The sequence below is a fragment of the Ammodytes marinus genome (assembly GCF_949987685.1).
Source record: "Ammodytes marinus genome assembly, chromosome: 3".
Taxonomy (NCBI): domain Eukaryota; kingdom Metazoa; phylum Chordata; class Actinopteri; order Uranoscopiformes; family Ammodytidae; genus Ammodytes; species Ammodytes marinus.
Genome location: NC_137232.1, coordinates 1336907 through 1357149, shown reverse-complemented (window position 1 = coordinate 1357149; position 20243 = coordinate 1336907). Strand labels below are relative to the sequence as shown.

The 20243-nt window shown below is 41.8% G+C and overlaps 1 protein-coding gene across 2 annotated transcripts in view; it reads left to right on the top strand.

The window, feature by feature from the left end:
- The first annotated feature begins 3367 nt into the window (after nt 1–3367).
- LOC307248789 (vascular endothelial zinc finger 1-like) overlaps nt 3368–20243 on the top strand; it is a 52271-nt gene continuing 35395 nt past the window's right edge. For both annotated transcript variants that reach the window (XM_080025300.1, XM_080025299.1), the window contains exons 1-2: nt 3368–3428; nt 17893–18641. In XM_080025300.1, the coding sequence (XP_079881426.1) occupies nt 3396–3428; nt 17893–18641 (782 nt within the window). In that variant the 5' untranslated portion in view covers nt 3368–3395. The remainder of the gene's footprint in view (nt 3429–17892; nt 18642–20243) is intronic.

The following is a 20243-nucleotide window of genomic DNA, read 5'->3' as shown; positions in this document are numbered from 1 at the left end:
CGTCTTAATGACCCATACGCGTTGCCGGCAGTTGAGTAGATAAATGATGAGAAGAAATGGCCCCGACGACTTCAGTGGCCGGACTGCTGTTGGAGAGTGACAGTAAAGACCGGCAGACAGATAGACAGAGAGAGGCACAGATGCCTTTATTTCATAATTTAGATTTTTCATTTAAAAGTGATCATAACTAGCCGTGATCATCTGTTTTTAGACTGACTCCTGCTTTCGGGGCCGTTGGGCTCACGAGCCGACCAGCTTATCAGACCAGCTGTTTGAGACAGAGATGAAAAGGAAAGTGAAACTTATGGTGGAGCAGTTAAATAGTTAAATGAATAAATATTATAACCAAACACAATAATGTGTTGTGTTATCTGCTTTAGTAGCCTACAGTAGGCTAGCACATGTCGACCCCACTCGGTTTTCGTTTATTGATTGTTCCTAAATGGTATGATTTAGCCTACTTACCGGCTACACGTGTACACGTGCAAACCCCTACTGCCTAGTCAAACCATAGAGTCAAACACAAGGGAAGAGGACGGAGATTTATATAACGTCTAGGGGTGGGACATTTTTTCCGAAATCGATTTTCCGATTAATATCGATTCTCTCTCGAACGATTCTGAATCGATTCAGAAAAGTTAATAATCAATTTTTTTTTTATATATAATTTTTTTTTTTATAATTTTTTTTTTTTGTAAACACTAATACTTCCTGCGCCATTGCGCATGCACACACCACACATGTGCGAGTTGTTTCCAAAGTGGCTTCAAAAGGGCTGAGAGCAGCAAACCCATGTGACCTGCACCGGCTTTATCTCTGTTTACGTTTTTGTATGAGAGCTGAATTCCAAGCCATACTTTTTGTACAATGTGTTGAATGACATAGAAAATAATAGATAATAGAATAGAAATCCTATAGAAACATGATTTACGAGATTTGAAATAAAATTAAACTGAATCGGTTTAGTTTTTACATACTTCCATATTGTGTTGAAATGCAAGCTGCATTGATTATTGCACTGTTCATAGAAAGTCATATTTGTGACAAGAAAAGCTTTTTCTCTTAATACAATATTAGAGAAGGTAATTCATCTGTTGATTGTATTTAATGATCATCACAAAAGTAGGAAGTGATTAGCAAACTCTGAGGAGCAAACTCAGATGTGCATATAAATATATTTTTGAAATTCACACATGGGTATGTACATAACATTTTTTTGCATTGAGATGCATTGAAAATCGATTTTGAATCGAATCGTTGACCTCTGAATCGGAATCGAATCGAATCGTGAGGTGCCAAGAGATTCCCACCACTAATAAATAAGCCTCCATTGCTTTCCATTGCTATAGCCTCGTCTCCGGTCACTGTCCTTATTGTAAACATTTCACAACTCATTTATGTAATATACAGCGGTGCATTTGGGCATTTACTAGCTTTATCACCATTCAAACTAAAAATAAACGGTTTGTGCATCCAACAGCACAACAAGACATGATTGTGGCTCGTGTTGCTCTTGTCTCTTTCTACGGCTGACATGCGCAGTTGAGCGGGGAGTGACGCTGTGTGACGTAGACTGATAAGGGGTCTATTAAGCCTCTTAGCGGCCTTTATTGGAGAGCTGTCGCTATACTTAGAATGAACATAAGTATTTTTAAAATGCTCTGTTTTGGTACCAGCTCTTAGTGGCCACTCGGTGAACTGAATTTTTTGCTGATAGAACTCGCTGTGGTTGGGGCTTGGTCATCCATAGCAACAAGGTCAACCCCGCCTTCTTAGCTTAGGAGTTCCTCCCACTGTATATTCAAAATAATTTTATGGGCATGGAATATCATGAAACTTTGCCAGTTGATTACTGACATTAAAACAATGATTGTATGTACTGGAGTTGTTTTCAAAAAAATGTAATATACATGCAAATTTGGCATATTCATCTAATTATGTGTACATGCATATCTTTAAAAAACTAAAATCTAGATGTTGGATAAAGCCAGAGTTAAATCTCTATTTATTTTTGACAACGTACTGTAAGTGTATAACGTTTTTACATAAAAAACTTCGTCTGTGAGAAATGGCGTGATCCTTTTGGTTTGATAGTGGACATGTTTTTTTTTTCAATACAAAAAATCTCAACTGCTAATGCACTTACATAAACTAAACTTTACATAATCATTTGTAGCGCCATTCTGAAGGTCATAACAGAAGGATTTGTTCATATATTGTTAATTGTCTGATTTATGAGACATTTTCTTCTTCAAAACATGATGAAAATGCATTTTTAAGACCTGTACATAGTCAAGGCAAGGCAACGCAAGTTTATTTATATAGCACAATTCAGACACAAGGCCACTCAAAGTGCTTTACAGGGGCAAGATTAAAATACACAACACACATCAGAAAAGCGAATGAGTAGTATTTTTTGATTTATAAAATGAAAAAAGGCTGTATCCCAAATCTGTTCTGTTTGGAAACACTTGATATGTTGTAACAATGCAATAAAAATTTTAACTTTGGCTTTATCCAAAATCTACATTTGAGTTTTTTTAAGGATATTCAAATGTACGCATTATTAATGAAATATGCCACATTTGCATATATATTCAAAACTTTTTGGAAAAAAACTTCAATACGAAAAATTAATTGTTTTAATGTCAGTTATCAACTGGCAAAGTTTCATGATAAAATCTATAAGTTAAACATTTTATATTTTACCCTTGCCTTAAACCATGGCTCCGATCTGCTATATCCGCCCCCCGTAGCTTTTCAGCAAGTAGTTGAGAAGGTTGTGCTCCTTGAAGGTCCTAGATCATTTCTGGTGAACAACCTTTTACAACATCCCATGCCTGTTTTTTTTTTTTTTTTTAAGGGGGTTTTGCCCCCTGGGTATTAGTAAAAGTTAGTCTCATAAGCTTTGTGAATAGGTCTTAAGAAGTTACTCGTAACTAAAAACTTGAATACGGCCCCAGGGCCTTAAGTTTGCTCTTTTACAAGTTTGAAGTTGAGGTGGGTTTTTACTTGCTAATAATTCACTAAATCATAGTTTTTCAAAAGCGCAAATGATTTTGTTATAACAGAGTTAAATTGATCACAGAGAACTAGCATATATTTAGTAGGCTACATTATATGATAAGCTTAAAGTAGGATTTTTAGGTCGATATTGTTGATTTATTTTTATAAAAACGTATTGTACATTGTATTTCACTGTATCAAAAGAGCACTATGTTTTTAGTGAAACACTCTACATTTTGATTTTACATCAGTCTCTTATTGGTTTGTAATGTAATTTGAAACTTGACTTGGTTCAGCCCTGGGGGTGACAGGAAGTTGGAGCTGCCATGTTTAGCCGCTTTGTTGTAGATTCCTTGTAGGTTTCCTGCAGATTTCAACCCTGTGTTGCAATGGAGCCAAGCTGGAGTACGTTTTTATTCCAAGTAAGTGTCAGAGTACAGTAGTAGTCTGAGAAACTGCACAAACCCTTTGGAAACGACGTAAATGTTATTCGATACGTGTATATCACTTTCTGAAATCAATGACAGTTAGCAAAGCAAAACAAAGGTGTTAGCTTTAGCCTGCTAGCTTACTCGGCTGTTTGTGTTGTTGTAGCAAACTGCTAACCAGCGCTATTAAATCCGAGACCTCCGGCTGTGTCTGGTTAACAGAGACGCTTCAAATCCGCTTTCTTGGTATTGCATACATTTTCCGATCTCTATACAATGTCATAGTTTGATGCTTGTCTCACAGAAACGCATAAGAGAACCCCGTGAAGCTTATTTCCAATGGAACCACTGTTGATATGCGCGCGCTCTAGCATAGTAGCTGGTAGACACGCTATTCATTGCTGTTGTTATGGTATGCTAAGCTAATTAGCTGACCAGGTTACTTTACCATCCGCACCACGGGACTCCTCGCCAGAATACAGATGTCATGGTTGGTATGCAGGTAACGCTGTGTACAATATTCACGGAGCTAAAACTTAATGACAATAAAGGGGTTCCAAATAGGCCATCTTCTAAACTATAATCGAAGTATAATAGAGACCTCAAATAATCCATACTTCGCTTGCTAAATTATTCTGCAATTACTCTTTGTGCTAATTGAGATTTGGAAGTCCTGAGCCTTATAGTCCATTGGCCAAGTCCCAAAATGTCACTTATCGGTAGCATCTGGGTGGGCAAATTCTAGTTGTCTAGATTTATTTATATCCTTTACAATCCTAGACAAGGTTTGATGTGGTAGACCTTTATATCTACCACATATCATATATCATCATGAAACTTTGCCAGTTGATTACTCACATTAAAACAATTAGAAACAAAAGGTTTTTTTGGGGAGTGTATGAGCGATTATTATGGTCAATACTGTGATGTGATAGCCTATAATAGATTAATGGTTATTAGAAGTCTACTTACTTGATTCTTTTTTAAATACAGAGGTTATTGATAGTTTTGGAATAGGCTTTTCTCAATTTAAAACCTAAAAATAAAGCAGCATTGAAAATTAGAAAAAAATTATCTTGTAGGCCTACTAGGGTTGCAAAGGGGTGGAAAGTTTCCACAGGAACTTTCGCTCTGTAATTTTGGGAATATTCAAAATTGGGAATTATAGGAATTAACTAAATGGCGGTCATTTAAATGATTTTTTTTTTATATCCAAACATAAGTCTAAACATATAAACATTATGTTTTGTCATAGGCAGACATCCATGCAAACTAATAAAATAAAAAACCATTAGATTTTAACAGATTTATTTGTAAGTAGAATTTTATCAAGTTTTGATTATTTTATGAACAATCAATAATTTCACTGAACAACAAAAAATTATTATATTATTATTATTGTTGAGTAAAAAATAACTTATGTCTGACCCAACCCATTCAATAAATTAAAGCTGGGGTATGTGATTTCTGATTGGTCAAAGTTAACATAAGCTGTACACTTTGACCAATCAGAGCGAGGCTCCGATTCTCTGTTCTTATTGGCTGTTGGGACTGTCCATTCACTTTGGCACGATTTTGTTGTTGTAGAGCAGGGCTATTCAATTAGTTTTGAATGGGGGCCGGTTGGTGGAAATGATCCAAAATGGGGGGCCAGAAAAAAATGCCTAAAATTTATGAGCATCACATCAATAGCTTCATACTGTAAAACACTACAACGACATAGGAGTGCATATATTGTCTTTATTTTATCAAATAGAGTTCACCAGCTTATCAAAAAAAATCCCTATTTGATTAACATAGGCTGCCTGTTGTTTAAGTGTTTAACAATCTTATCAGTTCAGGAAAACACAATAGGTTAACTCTTCAACAGCTTATCAAAATACATAGAAATAAATGTACTCTAAGTGCAACAGCTTATCAAAATACAGGTAGGCCTAGGTTTACTAAGAGTGCAACAGCTTATCAAAACACCTAGAAATAAATGTAGGCTACTCTAAGGGCGCACTCACACTAGTGCCGTTTGCCTGTTCCGTGCTCAGCACGATTCAGCACGATTCCCCCCCCTCCCCACTCCCCCCGCAGGCCCGTGCTCACATTGCTCGTGGCCTGGGCACACTTGCACCTTGCCTACGTCACCGTGCGCGTTTAGGATTTGGAGCTAAGGGGCCACTCTACTTGTAGGCTATACGACTGTTGGTGAATATTTTCATCCGGCCAAATTTGCATCAAATATTCCACATTAGAGCAACGAGAATCCTTAAGCTATTGTTTTTTTTAAATGTAGCCTTGACGTAATAGGTCGCGGGGGACAGTCTCATATTTGTGCAGCACGCTGTTTAATATTATTAATATAACGGCCCGTCATCAGACCAAATGTATCCGGATGGTTTTGTACACATCGATCGCTCCATCAAATCCAAGTCAGAACTTTTTGTATGGGCAGAGATCGTTTTTTTAAGTGTCTTTATAAAGTTTCTTGTTAAACCTTAGTGTAGGCTACTGTTTCCTTATCACCGGGCCGCGGTGTGTTGTTTTGGGTGCGTCTCCACCGCCATGCGTAAATGCAGTTATGACATCTGACGGGAGGAAAAAGAAAAAAAATCATCTGACGAACGTGAGTAAACACGAAAACCTTTTTGCTGTGCTTTCTGAGCCGACCTAATTAGCTCTCTCCCTCTTTTATTAGCCCACACCTAGGCTTACACACACGTTAATTCTCACACATTATAGCTACAAGTCCAAGTGGTGGGCAATTCTGGTGCCGACTAGTAAGGCAGCGGACGTTAACGGACAATGCATCCTTAATAAATTCACGTCAGGAACGCCGCCTGTGCGCTTGCTTGTGCGCGTGTCATCTCATTAGCATCTGTACTTTGGCCACGGCACACCTCTCCCAGGTGTGCCGTGGCCAAGGGGCTGTTCCGTGCTGGAATACGGATGGCGTGGTCACACTAGCCAAACGTTCTAGACTTTAGTATACTAATGAGCTTTGGCACGGGGCCGCGGCCCTAGTGTGAGTGGCCCCTAAGTGCAGCACCTTACAGTGTTTCCCCCCCAAAAATGTGTTTGTCAAGGGGTCACTTTCCAGGGTCATGGGAGGCGCGGCGAAGATTTTGGCTGTATTTTGCTCAAAGATACCAATGCACAGTACAGAAATAAACAACTACTTATTTGAATACAAAAAAACTACAGACACTGACTTTACAGTTGTGCAATTTTGTTTGCTATGTGAAGGTACACATTCTGTGCAAACATGCAGAGTAGACAGTACAAAGCAAAGTTCAACTGGTGCAATATTATGCAGACACACTAAATACAAATAATGGACCATACACTTACACTGCGGTACAATCGCGCGCGCAAAGCTGCATACACAGAGCAGCTGATAGAGAAACGCTTGGAGACACATGTGCACATTTATTTACTGTAGATCGCGGCCTTTTGCGCAGTTATGACCATGCAAAAGCACACATTGCGCGTGCTAGTACATTAATTGTGCACCACGGTCGGTAGTCAAGGCGGGGGCCAGTAAATATTCCTTCGCGGGCCGCCTATTGAATAGCCCTGTTGTAGAGGGACCATAGGGGAGGGACCAAAGAGAACAAGTGGAGCGGTTGAGGTATTTGGATTCGAAACTCTATCCCAACAGCCATTTTCTCCCCAAATCCTCCACCCCAGCTTTAAGTAAATTGCCCCCCAAGTGATGGAGGAATGCACAGTGCATGTATAGTAGGGGTGTAACGGTACACTAAAGTCACGGTTCGGTACGTACCTCGGTTTTGAAGTCACGGTACGGTACGGTTCATAGTTAAGGGAGAATGAACAGTTTTAGCTGTCAGTAACTAGCTGACAGTATGTAACATACAAATAAAATACATAGGCCTAACAAATCTAAAAAGAATACTGCTGCAATTCTCCAATAAATAAAATACTTAAATACATTAAATACTAGTGAATGTGCAGCATAAACTAAAATTGCAGTGAAAAATAAAGCCAGTGTTAATGCTCAGCAGGCTCTGTAAGATGGTATGTAGAAAAAGGGTATGTCTTCTTTAAGGTATTTTTGACTTTAAAAAAATAAAATATTACTGCAGCTCTCTGAAGCTCTGAAGTGCTTTTATAAATATAACAATTATCAAATAAAAGTGCAACTGCAGCATTAATTAAATGGCAGCTTATGTATTTTCAGTATAAAAAAGAAAATACTGTCTGTGTTTGCACAGCTCGATTTCTCTTCACAGTAACGGTGATAGTATGACCTGGATGGTGCCTTTTCAAATGCGTATGCATGTTCGACGTGTTGGCTCCCTTTTTATATGTCCATGGTTGGCTCCTACATAGGCGATCGCGGTGAAACAATAACCTGTGTGCCGACATTGTTCCACACGTTTATCACTGTTTTCATAATTCTACTGGAATCCAAAGTTATCCCTCAAGCGGGATTTGAATAACAGGGGGACGCCTGCAAGCTCAGGTTTCCTGTTGTCTTTCGCCATGCAGTTCGCTCTCTGTTCGATAGCACTGTATAGCATTTTTATTTGCACTACTCATAGACTGTAGAAGAGGGGGGGAACGCTGCTACAACTGCTAATAGTGACGCAAACGGAACACTTGAGCGGAGAGGTGTGTATCTCCTGCTCTGACCGCAGCTGGGAGGGACTGCTGCGTGAGGACTCGGCCGCCTGTCAGTGCTCTGGGAGGGGGCAGGAGCCTCGGGAGCCAGCCGCTGCTCGTTTAAAAGTAAAGAGTGATACATGCTTTAGGAACAGAGTCTCCAAAAGTCACCAATAACACCAGAAAAAGTAGCTAGATTTGTCTCTAGTCGCTTTTTTGAAAAAAAGTCGCCAGAGGGGTCTGAAAAGTTGCTAAGTTAGCAACACTGCACCCTCATGCTGTGCTCACCATGGAGATAACAGACTCTAAATCGCTGGCTGCTACTGCGCATGTGCGAGCGACCCGGAGGCTAAATGGTCCGGGGGGAACTCCGACGACAAGTTTTAAGTTCCACACCGCAAAACAAGCCTGTACATTCGCCATATATTAACGCTATGTACGCCACAAACGGACCGCGGTCCACCTCTGTAAAGCTGAGAACACACCGGGCGCGTTGGCGCTTTGGGCCAAAGCGACCAACGCGCCCGATCTGGCGCGTGGTCATTTTGTGTCAAAAAATTGTCCAACGCGCCCAAAAGCAACGCGCCTACGTCATGGCCTACGTAGATGAGCCCGCCCGAAACTTATTTTCCCCTGCTTTTTCTATTGCTGATCAACCATGGCTGAGATAATCCCCATCGCTGCGCTCTATCTTTTGTGGGAGTCCAAGGAACGGAGCTACGCAGCTAGTCTCCCCCGATATATTTATTCCCCTAATCAACCATGGCTGCGATCCGATCCGACCCGACACAACAGCGTTCATGTCCACACAAAAACAACTTCTACACGGCCAACAATTGTGCCAAAAAACAAATAAACAGCAAGTGAACGGAACGAATAGCCTTAAAACAGCATTGCAGATTCACGCCACTCGGAAATGAACACAAACAGCAAGGCAGCACCATACCAAACACATTTACAGCAGCATTGTGCACAGGGCAGTAGAAAATAAAGGCAAGTAGCCTACATTACCTGGCTGTGACGGGACCGTGGCTGGCGTAGATAGCCTATAGGGCAGGCATAAACACCGGTGCTTCGCTGTACTCGTTGTGAAAGTTACCCGGATTTAGCCGTTATGTTTGGGTTCATTATATGGAGGTGGTGGCCGCACACAGCCGGGTGAGTTAGCTAACGCTATCCGACCGGTGCTAACTTGGTTTATCGGCTTAAGCACAGCCACACATATTCACTGAATTAACCAGGAAGCCCATTCTCCTGGCTCACATTCCCCACCCGAGCGGCTTCATATCACCAGCCAGCCGCATTTCCTCCACGGTGTTTATACAGTCTCGCGCACACTCAGCGGTGATTATTTGCTCCTGGTTCACTTTCCCCACGTCTTGTAACCCCGAGCGGCTTCATACAGCACCAGGCAGCCAGCCGTAAATACATTTCCTACTCGGTGTTTGCCTCTGTGTTGTCACGGTCTCGCACACACAGCGGTGATTATTTGCGCCTCCATTATGTCTCAGATTTTTCTGTCCTCCGGCTCTCTGCCAGTGACGTAGGGTCAAGCTCACCGCTGATTGGCCAACGCGGCTAAACGTCACGCCAGGGTTTCCGCTAGACAAAATTGGTGCCGGTCATGTGACCAGGTTTCATTAACGGTCATATCGGAAAAATCCAGTTCAAGTAGGCCTATTGATAAGCAACTACTGTATATAAAGATTGATATCATCAAGGCATGTATATTTTTAGCCTACTATATTTAAATGTGGGCTACTTTCAACAGGCAGTGACGACAACACAATTCAATCAAAGCACAAAACATTTAATGTGCCGATAGGCATATTTTACACTTCAAAAGCAGAGGAAATAAAACCGCAGTTTTTGCCTAGAACTTTGTGAAAAATGTCGACTCAACACCGATTTTCGACTCGTAGCCGACTGAAGTCTCAAAATAATTGTATTATTATAATGATTGTTGTTGGAAATGGAAGACGTCAGACGCAGCCGTATGCGAGTTAAATGTGTGGTTGTGAGCGCACTGCAGGAGCTTCACTTCTGCTATGTGTGTACATGAAAATGTCAGCTTCACAAATGGTTTGGAGATTTTTTTCAAACAAATGAGAAAATAGTGCAATGCAAATTATGCAGCATAAAGTTATAACACCCATTTACGACTGGGATGTTTATAAAAAAGCCTTCGTCCGAGGAAAGCAGCGTTTCACCGTGACACCTCGCCAGTGTGAGAGAGTGAGCCGATGCGCAGACAGACTGTGGTTTGACGACTACAATCATAATCGGGGATATTCCGCCCGTAAAGGCTGCCAGGGGGGAAGGCTTCCGCTATCTGATTACATTTATCGAGCCCGAAAAACACAGTGCCATGTCGCCAAACTGACTGCGCAACCGGAGAAAAAGTAAAGTGAAACAGCCGCTTCCCTCCGTGAGATGTCTACAGCAAACCGATATACAACCAGTCACCACCGTCACATGGACAGCGTTAAAATAAAGCTTCTCTTTATTACTATCATTAGAGCTTTGGTGCAAATTCTGAACATTACGGTGTCCGCTGTCTGTGGTGCTTAAAGGAAACCTCCGATCGCAATTTGTTTGCCCTGCCGCTGCAAAAAGTCAATGAATCGACTGATTTGTTGATATATGCCTCTGACATGTCTACACGCAAAATAATGAGTCGTTCATATAAAACAAACTGGCTAGTCATATTATAAAGTGCGGACACAATTATTTACGCTGCAAGTCAGAAAGCCATAATAAAAAATCAAAACGACAGTAGGTATACTGGCTTATAACAGTAGGCCTGCTGCCTGCAGCGACTTACCTAGGCTACTATTATAGCCTACTTTAAATAAAGTTTAGGTATTTTCTCATATCAAATACTCTTTGAAAAAATAATAAAAAAAATGCACTAATGAGTTTAACAGTCTCTCTCTCGCTCGCTCTCTCTCCCTCCATTTCGGCTGAGCTACGGGCATCAGCTGTCTCTCCGCAGTCAGTCTTCTTCATTGCAACTTACGTTAGACTGGCCGCTGCTTGGTATTAAGAAGTCATTCTTATATATAATATGTCCTTGTTTTGCTGTGGCTTAGGCTTTGATTTTCCCGCTTGATGTCGCCGTTTTTGTAGTTTGTAAACAGTCCATTCAATCAAAACGAGAGCGCGTCATGCAGTTTGTTTTCCTTTTCCTTTTCCTTTTACGCATTCGCTACAGTCTACACACAGTTATTGTTTTAAATGAATGAAACATGGTTTTTCATCTATTCAGTAGTATTAAATAGTTGAAAATCACTGTAGCATGTTTTAAAACAATTCAAAGTGTGAAGAGGGAATTATTTCAACCAGACAATCTGACCGGAGACAATTAGAATTTTCGGTCCCCGTCATTTTTTTCCGGTCAATGACCGGTAATTACCGGACAACAGAAACTCTGCGTCACGCGCCGGAGCGTTGAAAGTTCAATATTTTCATCTTTTTTTTTACGCTTTGCCGGCGCGGTGACGCTTTTTGACGCTTTGCCGGCGCGGTGACGCTTTGGCAACGCGCCCAAAGTGCCCAAAGCAACGCTTTGCCGCGGCCAACGGATCCTTGCGCCCCAACCAATGGTTCCCTATGCAAAAATTGGATTTTTCAACGCGCCCACCACACCCAACGCGCCCGGTGTGTTCTCACCTTAACACCAAATACGTGCCTGTACCGTCACGGTACGGTACAAATACGTGTATCGTTACACCCCTAATGTATAGGGACGTGGCCTCAGTACCCCTGCAGTAGGATGTGTACTATGTGCAACTTGCCAAGTGTACTTGCATGAAATCTGGTTGTTTTCCCCACCTATATTTAAAATCACTGTTTAAGCCTCTGTAAACCTTGTGTAGTAAAAAGCAATATATGATATCAAGTTGGGTGTCTCAATAAGCTTTAAAAATCTGATTTGAAGTTTAATGTTCATAAATACCATATAACGTAGTTGAAAAAACTGCTTTTTACAGTCTAGAACGTTTGCCAGGACTGAATTAACATAGTTAGAAGGATTTGGTGCATTTGGGTTGCTTTAAATTTAGTAAATTCCTGTTTATTCCCGTTAATTCCCAAAATTCCCGTTAATTCCCATGGAAAGTTTCCAACTTTGAAAATTCCCAAAATTTTGCAACCCTAAGGCCTACACTATCATGCTCTTTTCAAAATAACTAAACAGTTTAGACCTAAATACAATGTTTTTTTCCCTTGAAAAAAAATAAATGCATTTCTCCAAAAGGTCAAAGACCATAACAGTTTGCGATATGGCAAATATTATCACAATTATTTTTTCCGTATTTATCGATAGTAATCACAAAATATATTTTAATACTGCTGTAGGCTGAAGATGTTATTTATTAGCATATTCGTGATAAGAGAACATTGAATCACATTTAAATATAAACATTTAAAGCGGACCTATACTTTTTGACTATTATGACCTATAAACGTTGTTATGATGATTTATAGTCATGTTTAACCATACTAGATTATCAAATAATGACGTACATGCATTTCGACGTATTCCCTGCTTACCGTCTGGGGTGTCTGTGCAGAGCACGAGACACTATTCTAGCCAGTCGAGAAGTCACATGTTCAAAGCGGCTTGACGCTTTGTAACTTCGTGACGTCGCATGTAACTTGGTGTCGTCACCACGCGTACATTACATGTATGGTAATGCTGCCAATTTCCTACTCGCGTCTGCCTCGCGCCCTTATAGGTCCATGCTCGCACCTCCCGCCACTGAAAGTGTTCCGGAAGGAAGGTAACCAATCACAACGAAGTTGGGTTTTCAGGAAGGGAGGGGAGGGGGCGGAAATGTCAAAAGCAAAGTGTTTACAGTGCATGCTGGATCGCCAAAATAAGAGAAAGAGCTTCCCGAAAATCTACATAGTTTTTTGTGATGTGATTCGTGTCAGGTTGCTCTATAGCAGTGTAAAACAAGAAATTAAGACCAGAAAAGTAGTATAATAGGTCCTCTTTAACATCACAAACATGTTTTAACTGCACCTAACAAAACACTTTAATAAAGCTGGCCTTGTTACCTATTGAAAATAATGTAAATAAAAGCTCTGACTTCTATCACATTAAACTCCTTTGGCAGGGCTGTAGCAAACATCTTAAATCTTGTAGAGAGGTAGCCTGGAAATCCAGACCTGCCGCTGGGCGCTAGCAAATTAAATTTGCTGCAGCCGCAGTACTATTATTTTACCGTGTTAATGTGCCTACTAGTGTTGCCACTAGGGCTGGGCGATATGACGATATCATATCGTGGACGATATGAAAGTGTCTACCGGGAGAGATTTGGCCATACCGTTTATATCGCAGAGAAAAAAAGTTCATGTGGCGGGAGCATAGATGGAGCGGGAGGCAGCTGTCCCTCCGAGTCCCTACAGTTACACTGCAGTTACACCGCCGCGCCACACAGGGGCTCTGCAGCAGAGTTCTGGGCTGCAATACAGCTTCTCTACCCGCAACAGAAGAAGCCTCATCTGTTGCTCTAGCTGTCTAGCTCCATAGCTCCGGTGCGCCGTCACTTTACAGTTAACAAACCAACTCCGTGTCACGGTGGCAGAGCAGCTGGTTTTAACGGTCAAAAATGTCTTCGGGCAAAGGAAACTTGCTTGCTGCTTCAGCGTGCTGTTGCCGTGACGCAGAGTTGGCTTGTTTTAAGCCGCAAACTACATGGGTTAGCTCTCGTGAGCTAGCTGGCTAATAATGACATTTGATTTGATTTGATTTTATTAGGATCCCCATTAGCTGATGCAGAAACATCAGCTACTCTTCCTGGGGTCCACATCTTTAGCCTACTCGGGGCTTCACCCCCGTGCTGTTATCGTTGGAGACAGTTTTATGTAACTTTAAAACATGTCAAACTTGAAAATATTATTTGTATTGAAGCTGGAGTTAAAGTATTACCAGACATTTGCTCATTAGTTAATTTTGACAGCTTTTTTAAATGAAGATGAGCAAATACTGCAGGAAAATTCAAGTCTTTCATTATTTTGATATAGGCTACTATCAATTGGAAAATGTAGGCTCTTTGGTTGATGCTGTCATTTTTATTTTGCGCTGACTGACTAAAGCCAGACTGGTTTGGTATTTTGTATGGAAATTTAAGTTCCAAGCAAAAAATGAAAATAATCTAATGTGTTCAGTACAGTTATTGTAATCCATTGAATTTGAAGGAAAAATACTATATCGTGATATATATCCATATCGTGATATAAAATTACCTATATCGTGATATAAGATTTGGTCCATATCGCCCAGCCCTAGTTGCCACCCGTCCCGTTTTTCCCAGAATTGTTCTCTTTTTTTTAACCAGCTGTCCCGGGAAAAAATAAATCTCTCCCGGGACACAATTTGTCCCGTTTTTTTGGGGGAAATGCCAAAACCTCATTTGATTTCCTTCGTTCAGTAGTTAAGGCCGTTTCACACGGGCCGAGGCGTTTGTTGCGCCAACTAATGCATTCTCAATGGAGAGGCGAGTGGAGCCGGGCAGAGAGAAGGCGCACAAGCGGGCAGGGGCGGTCTCAACGACCTCGGGGCCCGTTTCAAGACCCAGTGTGGGGCCCCCCACTTTTTTTTTATTTTTTTTATAAATAATGCTTGTGCATGCTCCCCGCGAAAATAGAAAAAAAGATGATTGTGGAAACCATTTGGTTCATATACGGATTATGAGATAATAGGCCCAGACTCTTAAAGCTCCCCTCCTCCCCCTCCCCCCTATCCTCATTCAACAGATAAAGGGTGGATAGCTACTTTTTATGAACAGTATAGAATGTACACATAGAAAGCTTATTACTATATGTGTGAGGGGGCCTTCAAGGCCCCTCATGAAGCCCCTAAGACAGAGCTAATAATGCTTTAGTTTTGCACTTGCTTTTCTATTATTCACCTACTAGTTGAGGGGCCATGATGATTTATTTCCTTATTTTAGGTGATTCCTTTTTGGACCCTGTTATTGACATGAGTGACTGAGCTCTTTGACAATGCGACATGTAAAGTTACTATCAGTATTTCTGGCTTAGGGCCCCCCTGGCCCTGGTTGCATGCAATTTTCTTCTCAAAGTGCACCAGATTGATAGCCTGGAAATCCAGACCCTGATATCTTGAACGATAGAGGGTCTGGCGACGATCAATAGTAATTTCCAACTCAAGGGGCGGCTCCTACTCGTGCATTTCAAATGCCACTGCACGCAGTTGGATAGCACTACAACCAATCAGAGCGATGCACAAGGCGACGTAAGCCCCTTTCGTTTAGCGAACAGCTGTTAAACTGTTAAATAAAACGTTTGCCGTTGTCGGTCGGCAAAATAGAAAATTCCACTTACTTGCTAATGAAAGATTTGAGTGCCGTCTTCCAAATCGTTGAGGGTCAAGGCCAAAGCAGTCTCAAACTCACACAACATATCCGCAGCCATCTCTGATGTTTACTATCACGGCTTCGAAGTCGCATGCACGTCACTGTCGTCATCCGGTTACGTCCTCCCCAGAGTACCATATAAGGGGCTCTGGCGCGCCCATATTAGATAGAACCAATTGAAACGTGAGACCCAGATTTCTGGTCTTCTTGATAAGCTTCAACGGAGCGTGTCCAGACCAACACGCGCAGCAAATTTAATTTGCCAGCGCCTAGTGGCAGGTCTGGGAATGCCAGGCTACCAGATTGATGAATTTTACTTTAAAAGGTTGCATTTTTTTCTTTTGAACCCCGGACCCCCCTACAAGGTCCAGGGTTCCCACCTCAGTCTCCTTATATATCTTACTGTAAAAAGCACTGTAGGTGTTTATGGTTATTATTATTATAGGTCATTACACTGGTCAGTCTGAACTGGTAGCCTAATAATGGCCGAGCCCTCCGCCCCAAACATCAAGTGTCCCTTTTTTTTCTAAATCCAAGGTGGCAACCCTAGTGCCTACTCGGTTTATGTGAATCACTTTTTAAATAAATTCACGGAGTTTGCCAACCGTTGTTTTACAGCCATTTGCATTGCTTTATGCGCGCGCTGATTAACAGCCGCGGTTGGCGGATTGTCACTGTAGATTAACGTGTCACCTCAAGTTAATAATGTGCTTTTGTCTATTGCTGTTTTCACGGTTTTTGAATGGTGCGTGGTGTTCTGGCCGACACACATGAGGTGAATGTAGTGATTATAGCAGATCAGCGCCGAAACAACACACTCGCTTCCTCCACTATCGTCCATTATGTTCCTGCGCACGACTGAGGTGTGTGTGTGTGTGTGTGCGTGCGCGTGTGTGAGTGCGTGAACACGAGATTAACTATGGTGACAGAGTGTATTCTTATGTGTTGATTGTTGTGTAACAAAGATAAGGCAAATCCTGTTTGCCACAATATAAATAGTTAGTTTATTGTAAGGGAATTTGGTGTGATTGATTTGAGGCTCCATGTTATTTTCTGTCTTATTTAAAGCTGGTTTTGCCAGCATTTTTAACCGTTTTTCTAAGCTGTTTTTAACGTTTTTCTTTGTAAATAGGCTACCTACACACTTTGTATTGGAAACGTCAAGAAGGTTGGCTGACTAACTTGTTTTGCTCATTTTACTATTCATCTGAGAATGTTTTTTTTGTCCTTAATTCTCTTCACCAGAATACACCAAATTGCTTCTCTTAAATGTTCAAATCACAAAAAAAATCTTCTGGGGGGGATGCCCCCAGACCCTCCTAACGGTGTTTGTTTTCGGACTTCTCACCTTTTTCATGGCTTATGAGTTTGCATGCCTGAAGTTGGGAAGGTCTATTGATCGTGGCAAGACCCTCTATCGTTTTAGATATGGGTCTGGATTTCCAGGCTAGTAGAGAGGCAAAACCATACATAAAAAGTAAACAAGTGGATCAACAAAGGCCCTGGCACATTTAAGTACTGAACTTTAAGATATAAAATATGAATTACTGGTTTTACATGTCAACTATTTTAAAGCAGGGTTTAGGATATTTAGAATATGGGTCAAAGTATCGGGCCGTGGAACAACTGCGGTCAAGCCAGCGGTCTCTCATTTTTGCTCGTCCAAACCAGCTGCTTCTGTATTCCCCACGTTTTGTGAGCGACCTACCAACTGAGCTAAGGGCGCCCCTGACTCTATTAACTCTTGCCGACGTGACTACACACGGCTCTCCTCTTTCCTTTCCTTACCGCTGAAAGCTCAAACATGCACTTCGCACCAGGAAATGGGCGTGTACTTAGACATGAAAGGCCAAAACTGCAATCTGACTGGCTGTTGCGTTTATTTCTGCTGTATGATTGGCCGTTAGGTAAATCAATATCTGTACTGTACTGTTTTTTTAAATATTCATATTGAGCATTTATGTCTAAAGCTTATCGTCAAAATCGTAATTATTGACCAGCCCTAGTCCCACTACTACGATGTCACCAGTTACATGCCACGGACAGCACAGTTTAAAGGAATAGTTCAACATTTTACATTTTGCCTCACTCACCGGCTCAATTTAAGGCGACAGAAATATTATTTTTAACTGTGCGTGCATTTTTGACGAAGTTAGGGGCATAGGTTGCTCTTCCGGTTTAGCTTAGCTTCCTTTAACAGGTCCGGCCCATAGACTGTATACTCTGACCGCCACTTTCGCTGTCTGTTATATCACCGCTTACCAAGTAAGGGTACTGTCGGCAGTGGAAAACGTAAGCCAGGTCTAGCCAGATTTCAGACACTAGAGCCACTAGGAAGCGCATCCTTTTGTTTTGTTAATTGTGTTAGAGATGTTGTTTTGATTGGTCCTCTGATTCATATGTGTTGGAAGATGTGTTTTAACATCATTTAATATTGCTCTGCTTTCTCATTATAGCAGGCCAATGAGGCTCTACATCACCAGCACCAAGTAGCTGGGAACAGCCTCTTGCCTTTGCTCAGTTCTGGAACGGAGCCCCCTGATCAGAAACCAGTGCTGCCCATTCCCTTGGACCAGAAACCCCCTGTCAGTGCTGCAGAACTTCTAAAAGACAATGTGGCTAGTGGGACTGGGGGAGGTGGAGGGCCTCCAATTACCATAATTAAAAAGGAGCCAAAATCTAAGACACCCTTCATCTGTGGCTACTGCAACAAGGCTTTTCGGGACAGCTATCACCTTCGGCGACACGAGTCTTGCCACACTGGCATTAAGATGATTTCGAGGCCTAAGAAGACACAAACATCCCCAACCATGGTGCCACTCATATCCACTGTACCACGGGAGATTAGCGGAAACCATTCATACATTACTACTGTAGCTGGAATCCTGACTACAGCCACAACATCAACATCCACAGGCACTAGCATCATGACCCCAATGCAACACCAACAGCAGCAAAGCATCCCCAAGAAGCCCCCCAAACCAGTGAAGAAGAACCATGGCTGCGACATGTGTGGTAAGGCCTTCAGAGATGTGTACCACCTTAACCGCCACAAACTGTCACACTCTGATGAGAAGCCGTTTGAGTGTCCCATCTGCCAGCAGAGGTTCAAGAGGAAGGATCGCATGACATACCATGTCCGCTCCCACGATGGTGGAGTTCACAAGCCTTACATCTGCTCTGTCTGTGGGAAGGGCTTCTCCAGGTATGTGGACATCTTCTCTGAACTCTTGAATAGTACATTGAAACATAGTTGTTATGATACTTAAAAAACAAATAGTTTGAGATAAGGTACTTGATATTTGCTGTTTTTCACTACAAATATGATTTAAAATAGGGATATGCATCCAATCCAGGTCTTAAGTGATCCAAAATGTATTTGTATTTAAGACAAACATAAAAAGACAAGTTGGAGTGTAGAAACAGTGGAAACATAATAAAAGAGACTGCTAATATATGGATGATAACATAATAAAATGATTTACACATAAGGAGGATAGCACAAACAGGACCAAATGACATACTAGACATAGTAAAGCCTTGTTTACACTGAGCGGTAGGGCTGGGCGCTAGGGGAGAACGGGGTCACACGGGTTGGTTGTCACATTTGTTATATTTTGACACCAGAAGGCACGGTCTGTGAAATTTTAGCATGGAAATATCCAGAATTGGGATCAGATGCCACCTACAAAGTCCTCCTTGGAGTTAGACACCTGAATTTGAGGTGAGAGAGGACTGCTTGTGTTTTTCATGTAATTGAAAATATTTAGCTCCTCAGTATTTTTCTTCTAGGCTTTTACGAATGGGTTTATAACAAAACACTTATTACCCTTAAAAAGTGTGAAGGCAAAGCTATAGTTATATTCCCCCTTTCCACATCTGTCACCAACCTTGGTGTTACAATGGACCCTCAACTAAATTTTGACACCCACATCAAACACCTCTGTAAGACAGCATTCTACCACCTCAGGAACATCGCCAAACTCCGTCAAACACTCACCCTGGCAGATGCAGAGAAGCTCGTCCATGCCTTTGTCTCCTCCAGGTTGGACTACTGCAATGCACTCCTCATCGGGATCCCTGGCAAGAGCATCCAGAGGCTCCAGTACATTCAAAACAGTGCTGCCAGGATCCTGATGAGGGTGCGCAAGCACGACCACATCACCCCCATCCTGAAATCACTGCACTGGCTCCCTGTCTCACTCAGAATTGAGTACAAGGTCTCCCTCCTCACCCACCAGTGCCTTCACGGACATGCCCCCCTTTACCTTCAGGAACTCCTCACCCCCCGACAACCTCACGTACACTCCGTTCAGGATCCACTCACACCCTCCAAACCCGACATACAAAGCTGTGCACCATGGGTGATCGGGCCTTTTCTGCTGCTGCCCCTAGACTATGGAACGCCCTCCCTGACCACCTGAGGGCCCCACAGACTACAGCTCTTTTTAAACGGAACCTCAAAACACATCTCTTTAAAAGAGCATTTAGCTAAACTTTCTTTGAGGTTCCCCCTTTTTAAGCACTTTGAGATTCTTGAATATAAAGTGCATTATAAATAAAATTTATTATTATTATTATTATTATAGTTTAGATTGTTGTTAGCCTTAGGGGTGTAAATCGCTGCTTTCATCACGATACGATATTAAATCGATTCATTAGACAACGATATGATATTTGCCGATATCTAAAATCTGCTGCGATACGATTTCGATTCAGGGGCCTGCGATCGATATGAGACTAGGGCTGCAACTAACGATTATTTTGATAATCGATTAATCTGTCGATTATTTTCTCGATTAATCGA